Raw genomic sequence first — 12355 nt, 5'->3', positions numbered from 1 at the left:
ATTGTATATTTTTCTATGTAAAAATATTAAATTCTACAAACGCTTTACAACGGCGTGTCATACAAAAGGATTATAATTGTAAACAATCGCACGTGTTTTGGCGCTTTTGGCTCTCAAAACGACGCGAAGAAACATGGAAAACATCCCAAGAAAATGCGCGGTGTGTGAAGAGAAGCAGTATAAATACAGATGTCCAAAGTGCAGAATATTGTAGTAAGTGACTGACTGATTTTGTAAGTTTTTGCGATTGACTTTGCCTGAAGATGTTAAAATGGGAGAGGGCGCCACCGTCGGACGTAACTTCTGGGAGCTCCGGCCTAAAGTTGTAAATATTCACTTAAATCTTGTCAATCCTGTTATCTTTTTATATTTTGTTGACATATATTCAAATTTAATGATTAATTCTATGCTCTGTTGTATATATTTTTTGTCATGTCTTGCTAAAAAGTAGGAAATAAGGGCCTCCCCTCGACCACTAAAACACCAATAGCAAACCCATGTAGAACTGTGTATTGCGTATGTATGTGTATGGACAACCAGTGGTATGGCGTTGAGAACTGTACGGTCACCCTATCCATCTATTTGTCTGCAGTTCATTGTAGCTGTTGCTTTTCTATATGCATCCTACCTACCTAATCCCAAGAACTGTAAGACATATGAACCTACAACTCTCACTTCAGTGTCTGTCATTGTGAATCATGGGAAACTGAGCAGGTTGATGTCAATGTCGATAGATATCTCTTCTTCACAAATACGACATCGTAAACATCTCTGTTTGACAACAATATTACTATTACTGGCTGGGGACATTCAAACCAATCCAGGGCCGAAGTCAACTCCAGTGTACCCTTGTGGATTCTGTGAACGCCCAGTTACGTGGTCCCAGCTTGCTGTCTGCTGTTGTAATTGTAGTATATGGTACCACAAGTCCTGTGAAGGATTAAATACGCAGGATATGTCACACTTAGGACATGATAGTGTAGTGTGGCATTGTTACAAATGTGATAGCATCAATGTGGACAACTTTACATTCAACCACTTCGAGCTTGAAACATCTAACACTTTTTACCTACTCTCGCCAGCTGCAACAAGTTCAGTGGACTCATTTGCATCTGATGATCTGGATAAGCTTTACCCAGTCAACGAGAGCAGTCCAAAGTCGCCTAAAGGCAAAAGAAGAGAGAAAAGGAACTCCATTGAAAAGGGTACGAGTAGCACATCGTCCTTGACATCGCAAGAATCTAGTCGTAGCTCTCCGATCCATCCCAAAAAGACTAACTTGAGGGTGCTTACTGTAAACTGTTGCAGCATCAGGAGTAATCGATCGGAATTCACCGCAGCCATGGATTATGTGAAACCAGACATCATTTGCGGCACCGAATCATGGCTAAGTGGCATTAAGCCAGGGAAAGATCCGACGGATGATGCAATAAAGTCCAGTGAAGTCTTCCCGGACTCCCACTTTTTCCACAGGAATGATCGTGAAACTGCTGGAGGAGGAGTCTTTGTCGGCATCAACAGAACTATGACATCTGATTGTAAGCCTGACTTAATCACTGATTGTGAAGTCATCTGGACTAAAGTAAAACTCCAAGGAGGTGCGAACAGGGATTTATATTGTGGTTCATTCTACATGCCTCATCGTGATTTACGACACCTAAATCAGCTACATGCTTCCCTGGGTCGGGTACTTAACTCAAAAACAGGGAAACATATTATTCTTGCAGGAGACTTTAATTGCCCCGATATAGATTGGGACAATCTTTGTGTTCGACCAGGAGCATCCGATAGAGATGTACAGCAGGCGTTGATTGATATCTCTGTGGAATATGGCCTTACTCAAGTCCACAATCAACCTACTAGACAAGACAATATATTGGATTTGATCTTTACAAATAACCCTTCTGTGGTCAAGTCTTCTTCAAGTATTCCTGGTATCAGTGATCATGCCATGGTGGTTACTGATTTTGACATCCTACCAAGCATCACCAAATACCACAAGAGAAAGTGTTTCTTGTTCAAAAAGGCAGACTGGAATAAAATAAGAGATGAGATGTCAAAGTTATCTGATGAAATTTCTCGTCAAGTAGAGTTAGACGGCAATATTGATGTTATCTGGACTCTCTTCAAAACATCCCTCATGAAAGTGGTAGATAAAAACATACCATCAAAGATGAGAAGTGGTAGGAAATCTCTTCCATGGTTCTGCCACTCGTTGAAACGCATGGTAAAAAGGAAGGCTAGACTCTACAAGAAGGCTAAAGACCCCAGAAGGACTTCCAACAAAGCTGAAGATTGGGAGAAGTACAAGTGTTTCCAGCGTACTTGTAAGAAGGCCTTTAAGAAGGCAGAGGAGGAGCATGTAACATCATCAATTGTTCAAGGCCTTGAAGAAAATAACCCGAAACCATTTTGGCGCTATATAGCATCAAAACGCCAAGACAGAACAGGGCTACCCCCACTCAAGAATGCTGGAAACCTTATCCATGAAAGTAAAGCCAAGGCTCAGTTGTTAGTTAAGGAATTCAAATCTGTATTTTCAAGAGGAACTTATGCTCCACCTGAATTGAATAATCCATGCAGAAGAAAGATCTCTCCACTGCACATCACCGTAAATGGAGTTGAGAAGTTGCTATCAAGGATAAATGCTTCCAAAGCGTCGGGTCCTGATCTCATCCCAAACACGGTACTTAAAGAATGTGCAAGGGAACTGGCTCCAGGTTTGCGAGATTTTTTCCAGTTATCAGTTGATCTAGGCAGAGTACCATCCGACTGGAAGAAGGCACATGTTACACCAGTCTTTAAGAAAGGTGATGTACACTCAACTGGAAATTATCGACCAGTCTCCCTCACATCAGTGATCTGCAAACAACTTGAGCATATCATCTGTAAGCACCTCTTCAAACATCTACAAGAAAACAATATCTTGTCTTCTCTCAACCATGGGTTCAGGTCTGGCCATTCAACTGAAACTCAACTACTGACCACAGTACACGATCTCCTTCTTGCCCATGACAAGAGAGTACAGTCAGACGTCATCATACTAGACTTTGCAAAGGCGTTTGATACAGTGCCTCACTCTCTACTCCTACACAAACTAGCGAACTATGGGATAGATGGCTCGATACACAAGTGGCTCACATCCTTCCTAACACACAGGGAGATGACGGTTGTAGTTGATGGAGAGCATTCCGACCCAGAAGAAGTAACATCAGGAGTGCCGCAGGGGACAGTGCTCGGGCCCTTGTTATTTCTATGCCACATCAACGACCTCCCTGATGTCGTCCAGTCACAGGTTCGCTTATTCGCAGATGACTGTGTGCTGTATAGGCAGATTAAGTCTCAACGAGACCATCATAAGCTGCAGCAGGACCTTACTGCATTAGAAAGCTGGGCATCCACCTGGGGAATGAGGTTCAATGCTAACAAGTGCCAAGTTATGAGTATAAATGCCAAAACCTCATACTTCTACACCATAAATGACAGTATACTCAAACATGTATCTCAACATTCATATCTTGGAGTAACACTAGCCGACAATCTGAAATGGTCACCCCAGATCAACAAAGCTGTGAGGAAGGCAAACTCTGTCCTTGCTTTACTCAGAAGGAATCTAAGTTTCTGCCCACAGAATTGCAAACGCACAGCATACATTGCACTAGTCAGATCTATCCTGGAATATGGTGCATGTGTCTGGGATCCCTATCTTCAGAAGGACATTCAATGTCTGGAGAAAACACAGCGTAGAGCAGTATGGTTCATCTGTGGCGACTACAGCTCTCGAGAACCAGGCTCGATTACCAAGATGAGAGAGAATCTCAACCTGCCTACTCTTGCCTCAAGACGCCAAGTCCTGAAACTTACATCCTACTTCAAAGTGGTCGAGGGGTTGGTTCCTGCCCTTCCTGTTGATAAATTTCTTATTAAAGCAAGACCCAAACGTAATATCAAAGCTAAGAAATTTGTAAACTTTGATGCTACTAATGTGGTAGAGAAACAAGTTACAAATAATTCCAAGTGTTTCTCAATAAGACATTGTAACACAGAGCAGTTAAGAAATTCTTTTTTTGTGAATACAACGTTGGCCTGGAATCAACTCCCTAACGAAGTTGTCAGCAGTACATCACCAGAGGTGTTTAAAGCCAAGATCGAGGAAAGCCACCTACGTTTCGACTAGACTCATTTGCGCCCTCTCCTAACCCGGTGCATTATACCTAACGGTCCTGCACTGTACTACATCCAGATCCAGATCCAGATTTCGGTCCCGTGTGTTTAGATTTGCGTTGGTAAAACAAAAGAAGTGCTTCTGTCATTTGTCAGTGTCAAGATCAGAAGATCTCTCTCTCCAGCTGTAAGGAATTGGAACCAAAGATCCCGTTGTTGTTGTTTTTGTTGTTGTGACGCATACACTCGCCTGTGTATATGTGTTTTTGGAATGGGGTATGTAATTTCAGTACCATTGTTTATAACTTAATTTTATTTTAAGCCAAAACGACTGAGATACTCAAATATATTTATTCACATTCAAGATATTAATGATGTATTAATGATGCATGTTATTTTGTGAGTGAAGCAAGATAGCAGTCAAATTCCAATTAACATCATCATGACAATGAAAAGTATCATAATTTCTCTCATTTTTTTCAGTTGCTCAGTACCCTGTTTCAAAGAGCACAAATCAGAAGGTAAGTTTAACTTTAATAATGCTTTTTTTTTTTTTTTTTTTTTTTAAATTTTTTTTTTAATTTTTTTTTTTAATTATGTGTTTTATTGGTATTCAAAATCACATATAATCACAATATTTACAGGTAATTGGAATGATTTGAAACAGATCAAAATCAGTAAAATTCTTGGCTTTGTAATTATAAAATCATGAACATTATCTTGACAGGCACAGTTTCATATTTGATTGCAAATCTTTGTTCTTTCTATTGTTATATTTCTATACACAACAAAAAAAGTAAGTCCCCCCTAAATCAAATTGCTGTAACTTTTGAACCGAATCAGTTTGAGATATGATATTTCATGGGTGGTTTTCTACACTCATTAAGCAACTCCTGGAAAAAAATGAGATTGATCGGCTGAGTCATGCATGAGTAATTAAAGATTGAATTAAAAATGACCATTTTTGAAAGTCACAAGTCATTTTTAAGATTGTGCAAATACAAAGTTGGGCAAAAATTGTTTTTAGGTGAATTTTATGGTGTTATGCTGTTTTACTATCCATCATTTAACCACTTCAGACCAAATTTTTGATATCGTATATGTTCATGGTTGAGTGAGCACAATGTATTGCAGGGGCCGCAGAAGCGGGGGGGGGGGGGGCTGGGGGCCCCCCAGTTTTTTCAAAAAGCAAGTACAAAAATGTAATACGATTTTGATTTTTGGCATGGCCAGCCCCCCCCTCCCACTTTGAAAACTGCTCTGCGGCCCCTGTATTGTGACATATCATCATAGGGGTTTTTGGTAGTATCTTCTACAACTTGTTAGATCATATTAAAATTTGAAAAAAGTTGATGGCTCCCCCGATTATAGGCCCCTCCCCCATTTAAAATTTTGGATCCACCACTGATCTGTCCATACATTCAACTGATCCTGAGAAATTGTTAGGAATAGAATACATTTATCCAGTATAAAGAGTATTCATTCCTAAGTTTTCGAATGTGCTCGCTCAACCATGAAAATGGTCAAAGTTCGGAAAGTTTTTGGTGATAGAAATGATGTATGATAAAACAACAGCAATTAAAGACACATTTGAAACCAAATTTGCCCCCAATATTCACTTTATTACCCTTTAAAATGAGTCTGTGACATTGAAAATACCAATTTTCCCACTTTGATGCGTGCTCACTCATCCATAAATTAACAAATCGATTTCATTTTTGCACAGAATTATGCCCATAGGTTGATAAACATTACTGCCAAACGACATTGCTAAAGACAGCCTTGAAAAAAAGTTCCACCATATTGAATAAGGGATTACGTATGCTTAAACATATGCACCCATAATGTACACACGTCTATGAGAGAGGAAGTCAAAATTTTAACAAATATGAAATGAGGGTTTGTTTCATGGACGGTTTTTGTTACTTCTGCCAACAGTTATTTCATGAAACTTCGCATATGGCTTCAGAGTCACACTATCCAAAAGGTGCGCACACCAAAATAACCATTCGATACGGTACAGAGTGGGGCCAAGGCCTTGAACTTTCTTCTCATTTGCATAATTTTCGAATATTGTGTGCTCACTGATGCATTAAACATCGGGATTTTCATGAAAATCAAATCAAATGAACTGTGCAAGGAGTTTTGTGACAGATATCCACAGTTACAAATTGCATTTTTTCCAATAACGTAAAAAATAGCTAATCACATTCCACATGTTCATTCAAGCGTAAATGTTTAATTTGACACCTTTGAATCATTGAAGCATGTTAATTAGTCATGAACATAACGAAAAAGTTGAGAAAAGATCATTTTCAGTAACCAAAATGAAGCAATACTTGCCTACGATATTTGAAAATCACATTTTTTGTTTCCAATAGATGTTCATTGAACCGTGAAACGATGAATATTGTTGAATATAGTCTTCCCAAAAATAACTGTCATCATATTCTGGCATTTTTATTGATAGAAATGTGTAAAAATCCATTTATAGCAAATTTGGACTTGAGTTTATTCAACCGTGAAATTTAGCTTAAAAAGTTGTATCGTCTTTTAGAAAGTACCTTTTACAAGCCTTCTGACTATTTTTCATGATGAGAATGTGGAATTAGTTCCAATCAAATGGAATCAAAGTCATGATATTTTGCTTGTGACTTTTGAAAAGTGACATTTTTGCCTTCTGATGATGCTCACTGAAACATGACGTAAGATACATCCACAAAATTTACTCAGAGGGTAGCTTATAAAATTACCTACACGCTCATGTAAAAATATATCAAAAACTCTCATTGGTTTGGAAATTATTGATGTTTGTTTAGGGGGGGACTTACTTTTTTTGTTGTGTATATCTGTTCAACCAAATTTAAGTTATGATTTTGCCATGTAAAGAAAAGATATGTGGCTGATACAAGTTGTATATAATTGATTTCATTAATAACCATGTTTTGCAAGTATGTTATTAGATGCAATGTATATGGGGCTGTAATAGTCATTACCAAGTGTTATTTCTAACATTATTTATCCCTCAGGGTCTTGTGAAAAGGAAAGTCTGACGCCCAGTACTGGTGGAGGTCCTATAAAAGAAGAAATCGTAAGAGGTACTAATACAAGTATATAATATATTATCTTTCCTTAGAGAAAAATGTATTGTCACTTTTTAGGAATAAAGATTTTAATTCAGATTGTACAAATTGAAGTTTAAAATGAATTTTTATATGGATTTATAGTTTTACTCATTAGAAGTTGTTCATCACATCAAACCAATGGAATGTGGCATTAATTAATTATTAATTTCTTATGTTAATTGCCAGCAGTATGTAAATATTTTTTAATGATATAGACCCATCAATCAAAATTAAAATTTGCTTCTATGTTTTGAAAAGGACCAGGCTGTTTATTTTTTGTGTGGGTTTTTTGTGGAGAGGTCGTGGTAAACCCCAACTCATCTTAAACTGATATATTTATCTTTGCAGAAGATGGAGAAATTTCAGAAGGTGATGAGGACATGAACAAAGAATCCACTCCAGATGAACTTTCACAAAAACAGCTCAATAAACTGGGTAATCATTGCTTAATTTGCCCTTTTCTATCTTTATATTGTTTCAGAATTCTGATTTTCTCAGATTATCCATGCTCTCATTGTTATTTTCAAGCATTTAAAGAGCTTGCCCTGCATTAGAAAACTAACACTTGTCTCTCTTCAAAGATAGTAAATGTTATCTTATTAGTTTGCAGTGGAATATTGCATGTCTTGCTCAGTTAACAAGAATGGATTAAAGTGAATATGGATACTTGTTCTTCAGGTCATCGGGCTTCGTAACACCAAGATTAGCGATTAATTGCTAATTTGAAAGATGGATTCTGATTGGTTCCAAGTCAGTCTACTGAGCAAATTGGGCATGCAATAGCGATCCTGATAGGCCATTTTATTTAGCGATTAATTGCTAATCTTTGTATTACAGGACCCTTATGTCCCAAATAGGATTCATTGGTAGACCAGCAGCACCATGATTGATGCTGCTGAGTAGGGCTATCCTCCTGTTTTCATTTTGTTAATTTCACGTTATTTTGTATTTATTGTTATTTGTTTTAATTTAATTCAATTCAATTCAGTAGTACCATTGACCTATGTAGTCTCATACCTCTACATATTTCTACATTTTCCTTCTATTTTTTTCTGTTCCAGATGAATCAGACACAGTGAAAGATCTGCTTCAGAATCCCCATTTGAGGGTACTTATTACACAGCTGGATCAAGCCAAGGAAAAGGATAAAGCCATAGAACATGTCATGCAGGAACCTATTTTTGTGGAGTTTGCAGATGCCTGCCTTGCAGCAACAATAGGACAGGATCAAGATACAATTTCAGATAGATGATGATTTATTTTTTCAGTTTATATAATTTACAAAAATAATAGAAATAGCAGCAAGAGTTGGAGTCGGCATGGTGGAGCTTTCAGTTGCTGACCTGTAAAAATAAACAGGAGTACTGATTCTAAGATTGAACTTCAGAAAAAACTGTTTCAAAATTATTGAGAAATATCGCTTATAATGCACCATACATGTAAATGTATTTATGAGACTTCACAAAAAAAGTGCTGCCCAAAAATTTATGTAGTCATAGAAGCATAAATTTAACGAACTGATATATTGAATCCGAATTGGAGCTGCATGGGTTTTATACAGTAAAGAGAGTGGGTGCATTCTTTACACCCTGTGACTTCACAGATTTTTCACATTTCTGTAGAATTTTCTCAAGAGATCATATTTGGCAAATCTTTCTTCAGTTATTTTGATGTTATTTCATTTATGTAATTTAGGTCATGATTAAACCAATGAAATATACTTTTACAACTTTGATTAAATTTGATACTTTAGTTTTCATTTGAAAATGAAAAGGATGCACTTGAAATAATGAAGAGAAGATAATATTCTGGGGGAAGTATTGAATTATTAGTTTTGAGCCATTTGTTCATTAGGTTGATCCCCAAAAAATGTGTTCATTATGAAAGCAACTCATTTTAAGCGTTTCACATCTGTTGCTGCATATTCACTACAAATGCTTGCCATTGTTATATAGAGACATAGAAAAAATGTGACATTGCATTGTAATGCTTTGTGATTTTTCAATTATCAGTGAATGAATTATTATTTTTTTAATTGCTTTCTTATATGAACATTTGGCTAGGTCATGAAATCGTTCTAACTTTCCCCCATACTTAGAATCTCTTAAATTAGTAGTATTTGAAATGCTTTAGGTGATAATATACACAAAACCCCTGACTAATGTGTGATGTTTCAGAAGTAATTCCTAAATTAATTCTAGTGATATAAATTGCTGATCCGCAGCCGTCCATTGATTGGTGTAAGTCGAGTAAAGCGACGTGCAAAGCTAACCTTTAATGACTTAAGAGAACATATTTAAAATTGTATTTAAGAGAAAATACAAGTCAACAACAAGCATTGTTTGTCGCCAAAACTTCTACAGCGCATTGTGCGACAAACAAAAGAAAAGGCTTATTGCATTTATAACCCTTTTAGAAATCCTTTATCAAAGTGAAGGTGTCAGTCCTTTGTTAGAGCTGGACAATGGTTAGTCATATTGAACAAAGACTAAGGTCTTAAGTTTATGAGAAGCCAAAAACAATAAAAATGTATTGACATTGTATGCTTCTAATGTTTATTGTGTCCTTTTTTTCAGTATATTTTGTCCCTTTTCCATTGTAAATGGAAAAAAACTACTTTTGTTATTATTCCCAAACAGCTATTAATTAATTGAGCACCAAATGTGCTGTCAGCCTGAATTTCTGCTGTTTGAGATTTTTGACACAGTTGGCTTTTCCATAGTTAGAACTTTCAGCCAGAGCTTGAATCAAACTTCAGAATACAGGCCTGGGATTTTCATTGTTAACAATAATTGCAAACACATATGTTCAGGTAATATTTTTTAGAACAAATTTAAATAGAGTGAAAGACCTGTCAGTGTTTTTTTCAAGTAGAAAGGTAAATGGAAGCAAACTTGGAACAGAATTGGAGAAGAGAGGCAAAAGTTGAAGAGAAAGAAGAATGGGAGAGAAAAGATAAGATAGGAATGAACTTGAAACAAAGGAAAATACATTGTACCCAGTGAGCAAGAGAGATTTACTTTCAATACTTTATTTATGAACTACATGAGTTTTACTTTCATCCCATGTGTCTGCTAAACGTCCAAGAGATAGACTACTAAAATCTTGCGTACAAGGATCTTTATGGTTGCTTGACATAGCCACTATTTAAATCATACTCTTGGTTTCATGTCTATTGTTTAAAAAAAAATAAAAATTGTTTGGTTTAAAATAGAGGATGAATTGACTACAGTATCAGTGGCGTAGCTACGGGGGTGGGGGGGGGCACGTGCCCCCCTGAAATTTGGTGTGCCCCCCTGAAAAAATTGGCAGAGCAAAAAATAAAAAGGGAGAAAGAAGAAAAGAAAAAGAAGAATAAAGACAGAAAAAAGAGGAAAATAAGGGGAGGACGGCGAGTGAATGAAATAAAGTGATGGGAAGACTTGAAAAAAAAATTTCATGTTACTCTATAAAACTTTTGTTTGCGCTTCGCGCCAGAATTGCCTGTTCGATGAGATTCATATCTTGCTCAATAGGCTGATATGGAGCAAGTTTTGAAGTCAATATACAAAACATATTTTAGTTCGGAAATCGTGCTTTCATTATTTTTTTTTCATTTACAAATTTAAGTGCCCTGTAAAATGTTCGTTTTATGGTCTATATATCTGCATTTTAAGCTCTCGCTGCGTGGTCACATTGTTTGATTTGCAAAGTTCATATTGTCTACGTGTATTCCATAATGTTCCATAAACAAATGTATTCAGAATGCCCAGATTCTAGGTCTAAATCTAAAACATGCGCGATAGCCTGCATGTTCTTTATTTAAAATGTACTTGAATTATCCAGTTTCACATCAGAATATCAATAATTGTCTGCTCACGCTTCACGATCTCATTATTAATGATACCCAATTAACTATATATCCTATTTATGATTTACAAAATATGAATAGAGTGTCCCGCTTTTAGGTCTAAAATCTCAATTTTCTTCCTCTCGCATCAATTGTTTAGTTGCATACCTATCCCATTTATTAATACAAAAAGTTCTTAGAATTACCATTTTTTAGTTCGGAATATCAAAAAAGTTTGCTCGCGCTTCGCGCTCGCATTATTGAAATGTATACCGTCTTCGTGGGTAACTGTAAGCAGTCCTTATAACAGGTCCCTTTTTGACAATGCAAGAACAGTTCATAAAAAAATTCTGCTCGCGCTTGGCGTTCGCAGTAACCATCTCGTTACATACGAATCTTGTTCAGGATCACATATAACATTGCTCAGAATATTAAATTTTCAGGAAAAGAAATATATGAAATTAAAAAAAATCACTCGCGCTTCGCGCTCGCACTTTTTATAAGGCTTATTCATGTTTATGTTGTTTTATAAGAATAAAACTAAGAAGTGACTGATCGGGGAAAATATAAGTTAAGATAATTTCGGGCCCCGTCCCCTATTGGCGAAAGTCGGATCCGCCCTTGTGACATATACACAAACACCGGAAAAAAGGCCGGTGCCCCCCCCCCCCCGAAAAAGCAAGGACCCCAGTCCCCCCCCCCCAGGAAAAAAATCCTAGCTACGCCACTGTACAGTATCAAGAGCATATTATGAGTGTACTTAAATTGAATGTGAACTTAATTCAAGCCAAAACAAAGTTATATTAATTTATATAGATCTATAAGTAAATTATGAGAGTTTATATCAATATTTTCTACTTCCTTGCTTCAATTATATCTTCCGACCTTGGAGTTCTCTAATGTCATTTACACATTGTGCAAAAAAAATGTAGGCCTCAAACTAGGGCAATCAGATCGTTATAACATTAGGGGTTTTTAAGGATAAGAATGTACCCGCTTTGTACCAGACTGTTTTAAGCCCATGTGACGAGCCGATGACTAGACTTGTGTTTTAAACAGGTGATTCAACAAAAACAATTTTTTTGATGACACTACATGTATATAAACTTTCTCTTGCGCTCGCATTGCATATTCGATGAGATACATATCTGCTCAATAAATAGGCTAATATGGAGCTTAAAATATCAAGTTTTGAAGTCAATATACAAAACATTTTTCAGCTCGAACATCGAACTTT

General features: G+C 36.6%; 1 protein-coding gene across 1 annotated transcript; it reads left to right on the top strand.

Annotated features, from left to right (window-relative positions):
- Positions 1-49: 49 nt before the first annotated feature.
- Positions 50-8846, top strand: LOC121408953 (zinc finger HIT domain-containing protein 3-like). The gene is made up of 5 exons (XM_041600691.1): positions 50-213; positions 4648-4685; positions 7194-7262; positions 7638-7724; positions 8351-8846. The coding sequence occupies exons 1-5, from the start codon at positions 134-136 to the stop codon at positions 8539-8541; spliced, it is 465 nt and encodes a 154-aa protein (XP_041456625.1). The 5' UTR covers positions 50-133; the 3' UTR covers positions 8542-8846.
- Positions 8847-12355: the final 3509 nt, after the last annotated feature.

Source organism: Lytechinus variegatus, chromosome 2 (assembly GCF_018143015.1).
Source record: "Lytechinus variegatus isolate NC3 chromosome 2, Lvar_3.0, whole genome shotgun sequence".
In the NCBI taxonomy this organism is placed as follows: domain Eukaryota; kingdom Metazoa; phylum Echinodermata; class Echinoidea; order Temnopleuroida; family Toxopneustidae; genus Lytechinus; species Lytechinus variegatus.
The sequence above is the reverse complement of the archived record's forward strand: the minus strand, read 5'-3'. Positions and strand labels throughout refer to the sequence as shown.

Bases quoted from the DNA above. Each gene is read 5' to 3' on its own strand.
- LOC121408953 (XM_041600691.1), top strand. From the start codon at position 134: ATGGAAAACATCCCAAGAAAATGCGCGGTGTGTGAAGAGAAGCAGTAT. The intron at 214-4,647 runs GTAAGTGACTGA...CATTTTTTTCAG, and splicing joins CCAAAGTGCAGAATATTGTA to TTGCTCAGTACCCTGTTTCA. The intron at 4,686-7,193 runs GTAAGTTTAACT...TTTATCCCTCAG, and splicing joins CAAAGAGCACAAATCAGAAG to GGTCTTGTGAAAAGGAAAGT.